At 37.1% G+C, this 17,817-nt stretch overlaps 1 protein-coding gene across 2 annotated transcripts in view; it reads right to left on the minus strand.

Moving 5' to 3' along the window:
• mier1a (mesoderm induction early response 1a, transcriptional regulator) overlaps positions 1-17,817 on the minus strand; it is a 71,988-nt gene that overhangs the window by 38,966 nt on the left and 15,205 nt on the right. Inside the window, exon 3 of one of the 2 annotated variants that reach the window (XM_039734888.1) lies at positions 14,292-14,437. The exons of the other annotated variant lie outside the window; for it this stretch is intronic. Within the exon in view, the coding sequence (XP_039590822.1) occupies positions 14,292-14,437 (146 nt within the window). The remainder of the gene's footprint in view (positions 1-14,291; positions 14,438-17,817) is intronic. 2 annotated transcript variants of the gene reach the window in all.

Here is a 17,817-nt window from a genome sequence, read left to right on the forward strand (position 1 = left end):
ATGTTTATATATGTGTGTGTATATATATATATATATATATGTATTTGTGTGTATATATGTGTATATGTATAGATATATATATATATATGTTTATGTGTGTGTGTAAATATATATATACAGTAATCCCTCCTCGATCGCGGGGGTTGTGTTCCAGACCCCCCCGCAATAGGTGAAAATCCGCGAAGTAGAAACCATATGTTTGTATGGTTATTTTTATATATTTTAAGCCCTTATAAACTCTCCCACCCGTTAACATTATTAGAGCCCTCTAGACATGAAATAACACCCTTTAGTCAAACGTTTAAACTGTGCTCCATGACAAGACAGAGATGACAGTTCTTTCTCACAATTAAAAGAAAGCAAACATATCTTATCTTCAAAGGAGCGCCGTCATAAAGGAGCGTCAGGAGCAGAGAATGTCAGAGAGAGCGCGCAAAGAAAAAGCAAACAATCAAAAAATCAATACATGCTTTTAAGTATACAGAAGCACCGCGATAAAGCGGCATTTTGTAGAGGAGCATCCGTGTCCTCTGTGCAAACAGCCCCTCTGCTCACACCCCTCCGTCAGGCAGAGAGAGCGAGAAAGATAGAGAGAAGCAAACAAGCACAGCGCTGGAAGCATATCTTATAGCATTGAGGAGTTTTAGTTAATATGCAATACATGCTCTGATTGGGTAGCTTCTAAGCCATCCGCCAATAGCGTCCCTAGTATGAAATCAACTGGGCAATCAAACTGAGGAAGCATGTAACCTAAATTAAAAGACCCATTGTCCGCAGAAAGCGGCAAACCAGTGAAAAATCTGTGATATATGTTTAGATGTGCTTACATTTAAAATCCGCGATAGAGTGAAACCGCGAAAGTCAAAGCGCGATATAGCGAGGGATTACTATATATATCTATATATATATATATGACAGCAACACTCATCACTCACAACAGTGACAAAACAATTACATTGACAATCATGTTACGTTATTTTCAAAATGTTTCCTTTTCTTTTCATTGCTTCTTTGACACACTACTTCTCATCAAGCCTTGGTATTTTACTATCTATATCTATTATATATATATATATATATATATATATATTATATTATATTATATTATATTATATTATATTATATTATATTATATTATATTATATTATATTATATTATATTATATATATATATATATATATATATCTCTATATTATATCTATATATATCTATATATATATATCTCTATATATATATCTATCTATATCTATCTATCTATATATCTATCTATATACCAGCAACACTCATGATAATGACAAAACAATTACTTTGTACACTGTCAATCAGGTTACGTTATTATTAAAATGTTTCCTTTTCTTTTTTATTACTTCTTTAACACACTACTTCTCCGCTGCAAAGCGCGGGGATTTTGCTAGTATATATATATATATATGCCAGCAACATTCATGACAACAATTACATTCTCAATCATGTTACATTATTTTTAAAATGTTTCCTTTTCTTTTTATTTCTCCACTGCGAAGCACGGGTATTCTGCTAGTATATATATACACACACACACACATACACAAACAGTGGTACCTCGGTATACGTTTGCTTTGGAATAAGTCCAACTTGGTATACGTCCTGTTTAGAGGCGAAATAAATCGTGGATTTTATATGAAAGCATAACTAAATATATAACGCGGATTTTTCACTGCTTTGCGGGTTCTGTGGACAATGTGTCTTTTTACTTCCTGTGCATGCTTCCTCAGTTGGTTTGCCCAGTTGATTTCATACAAGGGACGCTATTGGCGGATGACTGAGAAGCTAACCAATCAGAGCACGCAGTTAAGTTCTCCTGACTGAGAAGCTAACCAATCAGAACACGCTGTTAAGTTCCTGCGTGCTGAATGCAGTGTTAACCAGGAAGTCTCGTCTCACTCATTCAGCATCAACGTGTTTCGCTGTGTAAAGAGTTAACTTTTGTGCTCTTTTGTGTCTATCTTTGTGCATAGTCAAGCCCTTCATTATGGCTCCAAAACGATCTGCTACTGCTTCAGGGGCCGTGCCCAAGTGCAAACGGAAGATGTTAATGATTGCCAAAAAGGTAAACGTTTTGGATTTGTTGCGTCCCTAAACAATTTTTTTTTTAATCCCTTCTTTAATCGATAGAAAATGGAAAGCTAACTAGATCACATCCGGAGTTTTGCAGTAGCTTGCACATTTGATCGTGCATGCGGGATGACCAGTGCGTGAGAAGAAGAGAGATCTCAGACTGGCCTGTATGTCAATCAGGTGGCAAATGGCATAGGGAGGATATATGATAAACATTTAAAAAAAAATTTTTTTTTGAATGCAACGTGATCTACCTGCACTACCTTTGCAATCTACCGGTCAATCATGATCGAAGCACTGGTCACCCCTGCAGTAGACCATGATCTCTATTGTGTACTGGAACGCAGCCAAGACTTGGGATTTTACACATTCATTTCAGAGGTCAAGGTCCCCACTTGGAAAAGAATAGCTTGCTCTCAAAAACTATATGGTGAGCAGTGGCCCCAAGTAGAGGAGGTTAAGTAGCTCTGGATCTTTTTCAGCAAGGGTAGAAGTGATTGTGTCACTGACCATTGCTGTTGATTAACCTGTCAGTCACATCTCCATCCTCACACACAGTCTGGAGGCCCAGGTAGCAACTGACAGAATAAGACTGCAAATGCATACCGTCAAACTGAAGCTCCTGGGTAGGGATACTGAGCTTCATTCTCTTTGTCATAGGGAGACATGCTGAACAATAAAGGATGTCTCCAGCAGTATGATTACTGATTCTACAGGTCAAACCGAGTGAGCGGAGGTGGGCTGGGTATGTAGTTAGGATGCTCACAGGTGTAATGTAGTACATCTTCCGCAGATAACATTAGACAACAAAGGAGATCTTGATATGCCATTCGTATTAAAACATTAACAGTTTCCAGTTAGAACAGCTTTTGCAAAGATAAATCTCAGAGCCAAACATTCAAAAAAGTAGTTTTATTGAATAGAGAACGAAATTCAATCACGGACAGTTATACATCGCGTTGATGCATATGTAACAATTCCCATGAAAAAAAAAATTGTTTCAATTGTACATCCGCATCCCCATACATGAGCGGTAGAACCACAAAGAGGCTAGCGCATAGGCCGGGAGGCGTTGGCGAGCGAAGCCCCCTAGTAATACAAAAAATAAAACATAGCTCAATACTCCTAGATCACCAGGCACTATGCCAATGCCCATTGTGAAAGGATTGACAGATCTTTCAATGTAGGAGAGTTCTCTTTTCACTTTGCATATAACATATGTATGCACCGACTTTTTGCGACTATCTCTAAAAAAAACTTGCAATGCAAACAAAGTAATGGGGGCTGTTATTCTTTTTTCCCTGAAAATTTCCAATCAATCAATAATTTATGTGACAGAGAATATGAGGGGAGGCATTATTTCTATACATGTTAAACACTAGCAACTTAAACATTAGAAAATGTACCACTACTAGATTAATACTACATGTATTTTTGAGTAATTAGCCTATACAGGCTGTCCCCAGGTTAAGTACGAGATAGGGACTGTAGGTTTGTTCTTAAGCTGAATTTGTACGTAAGTCAGAGTGCTCTGCCAATGAATGGTGGAGTTTCACCACTCTCTGACCTTTTGATTATTTTCCATGGTGATGGTTTTTCTCTTCTTTACTGTATCACCAGCGCTTGCATCTGATTTGTGTTTCAGAGACATTCTTGTAGGGTGAAGATAAAAGGTTAAGATGAGCTCTTCTGCATAGCACTGTACACGCTATCACAGCAGGAAGGCACCCATCGTCAGCACGTCTGATGTACTGAACGAGAGAAAACTTCCTGCTATGTACAACAGTACAAGCAGGCTTGCTATTGAGAATGAATGGGGGCAGTTCACCACCTGCCCTCCACACAGTCTCCTGCGCTACAGTATGCTGCCTGCAGCGTCCGCCCACCGAGAACAAACACGGTGCGGCCAAAGGCGGGTAGTGAATCGCCCACCACTGCCCCCATTCAACCGGCAGCCATCCGAGGCACACAATGCTGGCCCCTGCCACCCCATTCACCCTCAGTGGCCTCCATTCAGCCACAACCGGGTCACCGCTTGCAGCATCACCAGCTGCCCGAAACGCCCCATCCAGCCTCCAGCCAGTCAGGAGCAGTAGCTGCTGTGGCGGCGTGATGAGCGGGCAGCGAACCACCCCATTAAGCCTCCGTCCTGCACACGAGCGGTAGCTGTGGCCCTGGTGACTATGGACCCTGGGTCACTACTTGCCGCCCACTAAAAATGAATGGGATGCACCCAAGGGACACTACACAGCGTGAGCAGCAAAATCGCCCCTATCCAGCCTCCGTCCAGCCACCGCTTGCAGCGTCCCCAGGCCAAAGATGACAGAGCGGCAGTTACTGAGGTGCATGCGTCGCGTTCCCCAGGCAGATGAAGCAGCAGCTGCAGCCCCGTTCGTATGTCGGATGTCCGCAACTTGGGGACTACTTGTATTATTATCTCTCTATTATAAAAAAAAAAAAATCCTGGAGAGAAACAGTAGGGCGATGAGACGTGATCTTCAAGTTAAGATCACGGAAGACACTTAAAAGACACTTAAGACTAAAGAGGTTGGCCACAGAGTGTCTCGCGGGGACCTTATACATGAGACTTTGTGCCAAGAGATTGACACAGGACCGTCTCGCGATGACATACAACATGAGATTCTTGTAAGACACTTACAACCAAATAAGACCACGGGCAGGAACACACTCAGTCTTGTTTTGGCTTTGAGCACACACAGATCCAGGGCTCAAAGTGCATATAAAGTGTATAAGGACAATACGTTATAAATGAAACGTACACAGCTAAGCAAAGAAGAAAGCAACGCGGAGAAAAGAGACTCAAAAGCGTTGGAGGGAAAAAAAGAAAAAGAATAATCAAGGTGTAAATTCAGAAAATAAGGAAAGTAATTATCAGCCCGGAATAATTGGAATTGGGAAAAAAAAAAAGCACGTCCAATCCGGACGTTGGTGCTATACACATGCAGAGCAGGTTAGAAATTATGAAAGCAGTGGAATTCGAAGGGCTCAAAAGAAAAAAAAAACCTTGGCGTGATATACATGTGGAAAAAGTTAAAGAATATGAAAGTAGGAACATTAAAGTATAAAATAAAAGAAAGTAAAAATCGCAGTAGCGCAAACAAACAGAAAATATTACTCGAAAAAGGGAAAGTAATCACCACGGACCAGGTGTCATTGAAACAAAAGCAGGATAAAGCGAGCTCAGAAATAAAAGACAGAGTAGAAAACAAAGTAAAACGTCAAAAAGTGGTTAAAAACAAGGGGGGCAAACACATGCACAGAAGGTTAGAGATAGTGAAAACTGAAATTCAAAAGACTCAAAAAAAACGTAGCCGCGAAACACATGCAGAGCAAGATACAGAATATGAAAGTAGAAAAAAACGATAGTGTCAAAACAAAGAAAGTAAACATCACATTAGCGCAAAAAAAGAGAAATTATTACTCTGAGAAATAACGAAAAGGCGAATGGAGATCGAATATATGGACACAGGGGATATGTCAGAAGTATGTATATTATAAGACTTTGAAGCTATGCTGAATTATGGTACAATGTCATTAAACACGTCTCACTGACTTCATTAAAAAGATTCAGCACATTGGGAATTGAAAGATTCCAAATATTGTTTTTACAGAAGTTCTGAAATAAAAGTGAAACTAATTAAATAGCAACAATTCAAAGAAAAAAAAATCTTAAACGTGTGTATCCAGGAAAACAAAAACGGGGGTTGGCAAGCAAAGTAAGCAGGGGCGAAGCCCCCACGTTAGTAAATAATGAGGAAATGTTTAAAATACAATTCAACCTTTATAACATTCAGTTATATCATTTGTAGCACTACAGACTTAAAGATGAGGCACTGAGAGAAGGTCACATGTCTAGCATTACTGATGCAACTTAACAATGAACAGAATGCCCTTTGTTAGGGTAATTCTAACAGTATGCCTGCAACGTAAATGTCAGAGAACACTTTTCTCTTTGATTTGGTCAGTTTGTGCACAAAGAGATTCACATTTTTGTGAAGGGTCACATCAAAGTTTTGGTTTTCATGTGTATCTAACTAAACAATAGTGTACATTTTAGATAGATAGATAGATATAAGGCTGTCATGCATTACAGGTGCACTATAAGCACAAAAAGTAGTAAAAATATTGATAATACAAAAAAGAAACATACCTATCTATGCCAAACATCCCAAGCAGACAATATTCTCCAATATTGGGCAAGCAATACAGTTTGACCTTTCCTTTGACACAAAAGGTTTTATTGGCACTGTGTACCCTTTGTGATCAGTGACTAGCTTTTTAGTACAGCTGCAAGTGTTGTGATAGAGTTTTAATGTTATTTCTTTTTAAAGGTAATCTGCTAATAACATTTGAAAGCTTATTTAAGCTACTTATAACAATTGCAGCTTTATAGTGAAAATTCAAAGCAAATAGTCCACACAAGAATGAAGACAAAAGGTTGTTACACATAGAATAAAAGGCAAAAAATAAAAATAAAAAAAAAGAGAAAAAAATGTTTCTTCTCTAAACTTAGCTTTCCTTGCCAAGCTTCAGATGTTTCTATACTTAAAGATGCTTTACTTTGCCTTCAATATGCTCTAAACGTACGGCACTGCACGTTCAATACAGCATATTAACTTTCATACTAGAAGGCACGGTCCCTCCGTGCTTTACACACGGCAAGTCAGGTCACTTACTAAGGCTAATCTATAGTCAGAGAGGCTAGAAATAATTAGAACATACCAACTCAATTCAACTTGTGGGGGTTGTAAAAACTTCCCATAGACTATGCAGTAATATATAGGCAAACATTTAATATAACTTAAATAACTAGCAAATTGATGTTACAACAATCTTATTATGATTTTAGAATTATAATTAGGCTGCAGCTTTTTTCTTACACAGAAATTCCACTTTAAGAGTTTGTATCTGTTGTTGGTTGAATGATAAATATAAAATTTTAATAAATCTCATTAAAATATAAATAATTTAATGGCATATTAAATACAACTGTATTGTTCTTATACATTCATTAATGAAAATGGAGCATCATTCTTTTCTTTCAAATCTACATCATCTCCCGGCGCTGCCATGAGCAGGGGCCTGGAATTGTAGCTCCTGTGTTTGTCTTCACTGTTGCTTGTTATTGTTTGCTCTGCATTTCCCCATGGGATTAGTAAAGTTTATTTAATCTAAAATAATCTAAAGGTATTCATTCAGTACTCCTCATCAGCCTACAGTGTTTATTTGGAACTCGATATCACTGCACCCTTAATATTTACTGAAATGCATTTTACTCATTGCAATGTGATCTTTAAGCTCCATAAAACACAATTAACAAAAGGGGACTGGAACGAGATGTTGGGGGATTAAGGCATAGTTCTGCTCAGCACTGTATGTTGCCACTGCAACCCTTACCAGTGAAAACAGAATGATATATCTTCTTATATAATGCTACTGAGGCTGTCCGTTTGTCTGTCCAGGATTTTAAATCACCTGTAGCTTGCAAACCGTTTAAACTATTGACCTGCTACAAATATGAACCTAAACCTTTTAACTTCAGTACAATGAAATGCTCATAATCTGCTTTACACAACATATACATTTAAGTACAAATTTTCAGTTATATGACAATTTATTAACCTGTCTGTTAAAACAATCTGAATCTGTCCATTTATCAACAAACTAACTAGTCTTTATTTTCTAAACCAAGACTGGTCTAGAAATAAACTCTCTACTTTGATTTTTACAAGTTAATGTGAAAAGCAAGTAACTCTTTCATAGTATATATCTTAATAGGGTTAACCATATTTTAATACCTTGTTCTTAAGTAGAAAGCCATTTTGGTTCAGGATTTATTACTGTGCTAATCACATTTATAAGCTACCAAAGTAAGGCACATTTACCAATAATAATTATATCATCACTGACACTGACTGACATTGCACAATTAAATTAAAAATTGTAAGATCAATTTTTATTTTATTTTTTCATCTTAATATCTTGTATGTTGTACTGTACTTAAGATAGGCTAGCAATTCCCCGCAGCTCCACCTATGTAGTGGAGCAGGACAAACTTTAAACACAATAAACAAAAAGGTATCACTAGCTAAGCGGAGGCAAGTTACGCTCCAAAACAAAGAGGAAGACCAACTCCCCACTCCTGATGTCAAGCTTCCCCCTCCCTTCAACCCGCTGCATCTCTCTTGGATTTGCTCAAATAAATTGGTACTGCAAGCAAACTATGATACTTGTCGCGATGAGAGAAGTCAAAAAATCAACTGGAACATCCAAAATAAATTACAGAAAAAAAAAAATGATCTAAATCCATTAAGTAGTTCCCTCGTGAAAAGCGACCAGATGCTGGATTTATTTATTTATATGTGTGTGTGTGTGTGTGTGTGTGTGTGTATATATATATATATATATATATATATATATATATATATAATTTATTTATATATTTATTATTTTATATATATGTGTATGTGTGTATAAATTAGGGCACCCTAACAGAGATATTACATCAATACTTAATTGAGCCTCCATTTTGCAAACATAACAGTCCCTAGACGCCTCCTATAGTGTTTGATTAGTGTCTGGATTCTTGATGGAGGCATTTTTGACCAATCGTCCATACAAAATCTCTCCAGTTCAGTTAAATTTGATGGCTCTTCATGAATGCCTTTATAGATTTCGAATTGTGTTTTGGGCCATTGTCTTGTTGGAATATCCAACCCCTGCGTAACTTCAACTTTCTGACTGATGCTTGAACATTATCCTGAAGAATATGTTGATATTGGGTTGAATTCATCCGACCCTCAACTTTAACAAGGGCCCCAGTCCCTGAACTAGCCACACAGCATGATGGAACCTCTACCAAATTTGACAGCAGGTAGCAGGTATTTTTATTAGAATGCTTTGTTCTTCTTCCGCCATGCAAAGCACTTTTTGTTATGACCAAATAACTCCATTTTTGTCTCATCAGTCCAAAGCACTTTGTTCCAGAATTAATCTGACTTATCTAAATGAGCATTTGCATACAACAAACGACTCTGTTTGTGGTGTGAGTGCAGAAAGGGTTTCTTTCTCATCACCCTGCCATACAGATGTTCTTTGTGCAAATTGCGCTGAATTGTAGAACGATGTACAGATACACCATCTGCAGCGAGATGTTCTTGCAGGTCTTTGGAGGTGATCTGTGGGTTGTCTGTAACAATCCTGCGCATATGCCGCTCCTGTATTTTTCTTGGCCTGCCAGACCTGCTGGGTTTAACAGCAACTGTGCCTGTGGCCTTCCATTTCCTGATTACATTCCTTACAGTTGAAATTGACAGTTTAAACCTCTGAGATGGCTTTTTGTAGCCTTCCCCAAAACCATCATACTGAACAATCTTGGTTTTCAGATCTTTTGAGAGTTGTTTTGAGGATCCCATGCTGTCTGTCACTCTTCAGAGGTGAGTCAAAGGGAAGCACAACTTGCAATTGACCACCTTAAATACCTTTTCTCATGATTGGACACACCTGTCTATGAAGTTCAAGGCTTAACAAGCTCATCCTACCAATTTGGTGTTGCAAGTAATCAGTATTGAGCAGATACATGCATTCAAATCAGACCCACATTTTTGCACAGCCAGTTTTTCACATTTGATTTAATTTCATACAACTAAATAGTACGTCACCAAAAATCTTTGTTCGGAAAACACCCCCGTACTCTGATGTTCCTAGGAAATGAAAGACATACCACTGTTCTCTTTTTTGTTGAAAGTAAATTATTATGCAGGCTGAGAGGGGTTCCCAAACTTTTTTATATGACTGTATATATATATATATATATGCACACACACCGTGTTTCCCCGAAAATAAGCCCTAGCATGATTTTCAGGCTGCTCTGTAATACAAGCCCTAGCCCAAAAATAAGCCCTTAAGATCGTCAGCTGAAAAGTAAGGCACCTAAGGCCAGTTTATATTTCATGTGATGCGACGTGTGTGCCCAAAACATCCATTAAATTCCAAGGACACCTTGCCACAATATCTCTGAAAAGGATGATTAATGATTACATCCATCAATTCAGGGATGCGCCCATTCCAGCAGCATCGGCGCAAGACAAACAAAATTGCTGGACGGGGCATCAGCTCAACACAAAGTGAACACAAGCACACACAAACACTGGTGTCATTGTAGCATCACCAAATGCCCAAACCTTCATGTCTTTGGATGGAAAACTGAGCACACTGTGGAAACCCACCAGGAAAACATGCAAACTCCAGGTAGGTATCACAAGGGACGTGACTCCCTGAAAGACAGCAGTACTACCACTCTGCAACCATGCCACCCCCATATGTGTAACTATTAACAGTATTCATTATTTAAACAAAGTTAACGATTTATCTGTAAAATTTAACATACATATTTTAATGCATTTCATCAAGAAAGTGATATCAAGTATAAATCTAAAAATTCTAAATGTGCAGAGAGCTGGAATGTTATAAATTTAATGTGTTCTGTGTGGCGATGCTGCTTGCCACTGCTGTCAGGTCAGGAGGAAGCCCCAGAACAGCGTAGCAATTTAACAACTGGGTTGTTTTTTAAATGACGTTAAAGCTGAAATTTCCACTTTTATCACAAAACAGACATTTTCATTATGTCCTTATTAATTTTTCTCTGTGGCTCAAATACGACACCGTGCATTCTGATGGTATTGTAAAGGTGCGAAAAAAAAAAAAGACAGCACAGGAGATGGTATGCGAGACTTTTAAAATATATCATGTCATTACTTTGGGGAATATGTGACGCTTGAATATAAAAGCAAATTAATACATTTGTATATCAGCATTTTGCTTCACCACATCGAACCATTCATCAAACATTGAAGCGCACATATCGATCTTGGAGGATCTTAAAAGTGGCTTGAGTAGCAAGAAATTCAGGCTGGAATTCAGGGTTTGAATGTGGAGAGTTATGACGATATTCCAGAAGATGACATGACTGTATCTGGATAAATGTATATTGTTGTACATGAATAAATATAAGATACTAGCCATGTGCGCCCAACTACATTCCGCGTGTTAAAGTTGTCTGTGAAGGGCAACCTGTTTAAACGTGGCTGCCAGTCGTGAACTGGGCCCTTCGTCGCACAGCATTATGATTTTTTATAAGGGAAACAAAATTACAAAAGAAAACCCTTGGACATTGATTCGATAGGAACGGCCCACTTGGAATCACTATCCGAATTATAATTATGTGGTGGTGTAGGAGCATTTCTGTTTCTGTCCGTTCACAGTCCATCTCGTTTTCAGGACGCTGTCGTTTCCTCTCACGATGTCTTCTCAACCTTTCTCCAATCTCGCAGGTTGCTTTGTGGCAATCCAAGGAGTAAGGCAATATACAATGTTTATTAAAGGGGGGCACATAGGTATCCAGGCTCTTTAAAGTATAAATAGAGATCACTTCACTGACATGTGAGCATGTACAACTGTGAGACACGCAGCACTCGCCGGCTACAACGTAACAATAATAATTTCCGGAACGTACCGTTACATTGTCATTCATTTTACCCACTGTCTTTCTTACATTCATATGTTACGTAGGCACGTACCTTTTATCTTCGGCAATCTCATTTTCTAACCAGGCCTCAGGAGCTAACCAGCGTAACACTGTCCACCACCCCTTTCGTGATTCTGGTACATTGTTGACATCCATGAGTAACAACAACGTACTAAACTGGAAGGCGGTCTACGCATGCATGGAATTCGCGGACAAAGATCAAGATCTAAATGAAGATCTCTTTAGTTAATTTAAAGCACAACAATTTGTTTAGTTGGAATGTCTGCGTTTTGAGGTGTGACTGGAGTACTACAGTCTTCAGTAGTATAAGCCTGGAGGAGATTCTTAATGCAATGTCTATATTTTAGCTGTCTCTCTACTGCCATCTAGTGTTTCTTCTAATTCATTCGCAGACAAACAAAGATCAAGACCCAAATGAAGATTATATATAGAGATCCCCCGAAAATAAGCCCTAGTACATTTTTTGGAGCAAAAATTAATATAAGACCCCGTCTTATTTTCGGGGAAACATGGTATATAGATATATAGATACAGCTCACACAGCACGTAACAAGCAAAAACATCTGCTGTACAGGCTTTTAAACGATCAACGTGCAGCACAATATGCAGATCATGCAGCACGGCACTAGTAGCCCCTTGGGGAATAACTCATTCACTACAGCTTTATTACTGGCAAATATCAATAAATAAAAAATTAATAAAATGAAAATAACAATCTCTTTAAATTGCATATCCAGATAACCAAACCCTGGGGTTGGCGATATATATACATTAGTATGCCCTGCAATTGACAGGCGTTTCTTATTCGTCCTTGGGATATTTTTCATATCTCACGCCCTCCGTTTTCATTCATTTTTTGTTTATATAGATACTAGCAAGGGTATCATGTGCTGCCCTAGATTGAATAAAGTGCAGGTACTGCCTCTTAATAAATTCTGTACAAGGAAAAATTTGGTTCCAAAACAAAATTTTATTGACTAAATCCACCATGGGGAGCAACAATACATTCCTTTGCATATCCCAAACAATGCCCCCTACGAGATGTTCCCTAATAAGGGGCAGCTAGAGACACTAAAAGTTGCACAGGAGAAACATTTCAGAGCATAACATAGTCTATGGTCTTCCCCTGTACAATTGGGGAATCTGCGCAAAAATGCGGCACATATCAATTAAATGATAAAGATTTGCATATTGGACAAACATATATTTGGCTTTATATATTAGACTAGTGTGTGTAAATTTTGATAATTTCATGTTTCAAAAATTGTTCAGTCTCTTGCTAATATGTTTCTAGTGTGAACCTCTGCTAGAAGTGTGTTTGCTCACTTAAAATTGCAGCTCCTTTATGATAAGGATATGAGCTTTGCAACTTATAATATATATGAAATGTCCTTATCTTAAGAGTCTCAAAGAACCTGTGCTCATGAGTCAGAAAACAAAATGCCAAAGTTTGTAACAAGACTCGTTACTCTCAAGTAGAACAATATTCTGCTTTGTCTAATGGGAGTTTTTAATTCACTTTTCTCATGCAATAAGCCATGCTATCAAATAATCAATGACAGAATAACTTAGAAAAACAAAAAAAATAATGGAAAAAAAATTAAAACCTTGAGCCAGAAATCTTATTTATTGAAGAAGTTTGTAGTTCCAGACAACCGGGTGATGACCCAAAGCACACCTCGGCATGTTTAAAATGTAGAACAAGTGTCTTTAATAGGACCAGGCCTTACCTTAACTTCTTGAAAATCTGTAACAAAATTAAGCTGCTGTCCATCATCATTCTCACATAATCATGACTTGTCTAGTCGTTTTCCAAATATATGTAGACAAACACTACTCGCCCATAATGTGTTTGTTAATACGGATTAATCCAAAAAGATAACTGGTCCATAAAGCTGTCTTGGGCGGTCCAGCAAAGCACACACTCAGAGGATTTACACTTAAATACTAACATAAGACCATTTGTATTATTTTATTGCTTGATTTGTTTTTCCATCTAGTAGACTATGTATCTTTACAATGTGAAAAGCTATCAGAGGCAAAACTCAGGTATTAATTTTTACTTTATCTCTGCAAACTACTTTGACAAAGCATTGACCATTTAAAGACACTATGTGAAATAAAACGTGTTTGTTCAAAGTAAACAATATTTGTTGCACATGTGGCAAATAGGTATCTATGACAAAAATTGGGTTTCATACATTTGGCAGTATATCTATAAAAGTGGCTCAAAACATAGAAAATTGAGTGATGTAAACTGAAACGGGCATCAAGTGTTTATGGGCTCTAAAGTACTTTATAAATAAAAATGTCATGCAAGGTATAAGAGAGCTTACTATTCAAATATTAGTTTTCACAGCAATAGTGATTTGCTATATTTAGTATTTGAGTGTTTTAATAACCAATGTTCAACATAACAGTACTAATATTTTACAATATTAAACTGCTACAGGTTACAAATTTAGTCTTATTCCAAATTTTAAATATTGCAAGTAAAAAGCCAAGAAAATAAAGGCTAAACTGAAGATTTGCGACTGTTATGAAGAATAATTTAAAACAATCAAAAGAACTGATGTTCTTAATTAAAAAAAAAAATCTGCAATGTAAAAGCTATCATATAACTTACCCTAGCTAAATCCTCTATCTCAGCTGTAAAATTCGTTTCTCCCTCCATCATTTCCTCTTCCTCCAGTGTCCGCTCATCATCATAGTCATGTACCAACATCTCCGCGGAAGGATCAAACTCATGGTCATCAGAGCCAGCTGAACCCCCTGCACAAAACCAGACAAAGGTCTCTGCTAAACTGTAAAATTGTAATAATTCCCAACAAAATAATGGTATACCTAAATAATTAAACCTCAGAGGCCCAATTAAATCTGCCATTCATTGTACATAAAGCCTCAGTATCTGAAAAAGGAAATGACTTGAATGTATGGCTATATCAATATTTCTATCAATCATTTACATTTTAACTTCTTCTTTATACAGCTATTTTCTACTGGCAAAGCAGTAGCAAACATACTATCTACTAAAACATTTGAGGCATTTAAGACATACCATGATCCAACCATCCACTTTCTCACCTTCTTAATCCAATTAAGGGTCACAGAGGCCAAAGTGTAACCCGGGAGCATCTGCTTTCTTTCCAGGGAGATCATTCTCACAGCTGTAAAAGCAGCACACATGGCTAATCCACTTAAGGGCTGCCAATATTCAGTCTAATTAGCCTTAAGTATAAAGAACAAAATGTAATTTTGGGTATAGTCAACAACTACTACTACTACAGAAACAATGTTTTTATTTTTTAAATTAGAATTATTCCTCTATACAGACTGAAAACACACTAAATATACTACACTTTGTAAATCTAAATTTTATTTGGGGAAGAGATGGTAGCAGGATGCACTATAGGAAAAAGATCATTTGTCAGATCCACAGTGGCACTCTGGGCAATGTTCTGCTGGAAAACCTTGGATCCTGGCATTCATGTGGATGCTACTCTGATAACACAGCACCTACCTAAACATTGTTGTATCCCATGTACACCCCTTTGGCAAAAGTATTCTCCGATTGCACTGGCCTTTGTCTACAGGATAATGCACCCTGTCACACTACAAAATTGTTCAGGAATGGTTTGAGGAACATGACAAAGAGTTTAAGGTATTGACTGTCATAGATCTCAATCCGATTGATCACTTGTAGGATGTGCTGGAAAAACAAGTCTAACCCATGAAGGTCCCACCTCGCAGCTTACAGGAATTAAAGGATCTGTTGCTAATGTTGTGGTGCCAGATACCACAGGACACCTTCAGAGGTTTTGTGGAGTTCATGCCTGAATGGATCAGATTTGTTTTGGAAGCAAGAGGAGGACTGTAGAATATTAGGCAGATGGTTTTAATTCCCAAGTTTCATATATGTTATCTTTTACATAACCCCATGAGAAAAGAGAGTTGGGGGAATTTAATTAAAGAATACAATATCAATATATATATAATAGTGATCAGGTGGGCTAAAAAATGGGATCAGTAAACTAAATGGTTTAGTCCAAGTAAACACAAAATCAAGTTCTTGGGTTGTGAGCTATATCATATTAGTAACTCTGGACGGCCAAGGTTTTCCAGGGTATCAATTACTGATTTCACATTAATAAACTACTTAATGCATTGTACTTTTTCCTGCAAGCTCATAATTATCAAGATGATGACTCACAAAGACAAACAGAGTACACCTAACAGGGTCTGAGTCCAAGGCTTTTTTTTCTTCTTAGAGCTAAGGCTTACCACTTGCTTTACTACTTATAACTTTACAGTTATACATACAACAGACAACTGACTGTTTCATAAAACTGAAAAGTGGTTGTACAAAATGGGTGTATGGATTATTACTACAAGATGCCAGTGTATCCTATAGTAAATGAACGCACTTATTTTTGTGAAGACTAAACACACCTTGGAAAACAGTTTACTTATAATATTACAAAAAAAGTATACGTGATTCTAACCAAATGGGACAGGACATCTAAAATATGCTATTTTCATCTCTCCACCCTGCTTTCTAAATGTACTTATTAGAGGGCTTACATGGATTTAACAATAGTTCATGTGAATACTGAAGCACATATGCCTACCAAAATCTTTCATTAAAATGTAAGTCATACTATCATCATTTTCAGCTAATAAAAACACACTGCACACACTCATTCATTCTGTGCCAGCTGCCAGCCATTGATTAGCTTAAGACAGGTTTCCTTTTTGTGAGTGAACCTGGAGGATATCCCATAAAGTGCATTTAGAGAATAAACCTCACTTAAATTAACAAACCGGGGTTATTTCAGCCAGTTTTAATTCCAACAGAGGATATGGGCAAGTCGCACTAAGTAACTGAGACAACTAGACATCATCTTAAGTGAGGCTTACAGTGCTGTTGTGAATTGAGAGTTAAGGTAAATGTAAAATATCTAGTAATAAAAAGGGGGTTATAAAGGTGTATTCCATGAAACCAAAATGATTAATTACAGAAAGTACCAAATTTAATTCAATGAATGTCTAAAAGTAAGTAGCACCTAGATGTTCACAGAAAGGTAATGTACAAGAAAAAGCAATCTATACCTCAAAGCATTCTAGGATTAAATATGGTACACACCTGTCCTTAACAATCTTGTTCAAGTGGGAGCTCCTGAAGTATATGAAGTTTTTTAAAACACCAGCACAAACAATGATTAGAAAGAAAGGTCCTTGTCATTTATATATATATATATATATATATATATATATATATATATATACACACACACACACAATAACAATATTTGTATGGGTACTGAATATTAGGGATGCTCCGATCAGGTGTTTTTTTTAAAGCCGATACCGACCACCAATTTTATGTTACTTGATTGACTGATTCAAACCCTTTTTACTCTAAGCTCCTGCATTACCAGACAAATAGAAGTCTTATCTCCTGAGGTGTGTTTTTATAGTTAAACTACAGAATAAGAATACATACTTTAACTAATATGTACCAAAATATTTATCCATAATACATATCTCTATATTATATTAAAAAAAGGTTTCCGTCGTGTCCGTATTGTTCAGTCTTGACCACTCCCCTCCACACCACTCGCCCAATCATTACTGTTGCCACACACATCTTCCCTCGGTACCACCCCGTGACACTCTTAGTGCTAATTCGCCCTTCAACACTGTCGCTTATAATGGTAAACTAGAAAAGCAAATTATCTGTTGAAGAATGTTGAATTTTAGATTGTGATAGAATAAGAGCAGCAAGAGCTGTCAATGATCGTCAAAAAAAAGAAAATGAACAAAAAAAAGCTGTATATAATAAAAATCAAGAACAAAGAGAATTGTTCAATAAACAAGAAAAATATTACAAACAATATGCAAACAGAAATGCAAAAAAAGACATTTATAGAATGCAAGAGGATAAAGTAATTCATAATATTGTTTTTGATGAGGCATTAATGTAATTTAATTTTTTATGTACTTATTACATTTTACTTCTACTATTTACTACATTTTCTTATTAATTGGTATTTAAAATAGACAGATGTAGTAAAATACTTGAGTAGCTGATTTTCTGTCTGTAATAACTAAGGACCAAACCGTCCTCCTCCCACCCCCTACATACTCTTCTA

Source organism: Polypterus senegalus, chromosome 14 (assembly GCF_016835505.1).
Source record: "Polypterus senegalus isolate Bchr_013 chromosome 14, ASM1683550v1, whole genome shotgun sequence".
NCBI classification, from domain to species: domain Eukaryota; kingdom Metazoa; phylum Chordata; class Cladistia; order Polypteriformes; family Polypteridae; genus Polypterus; species Polypterus senegalus.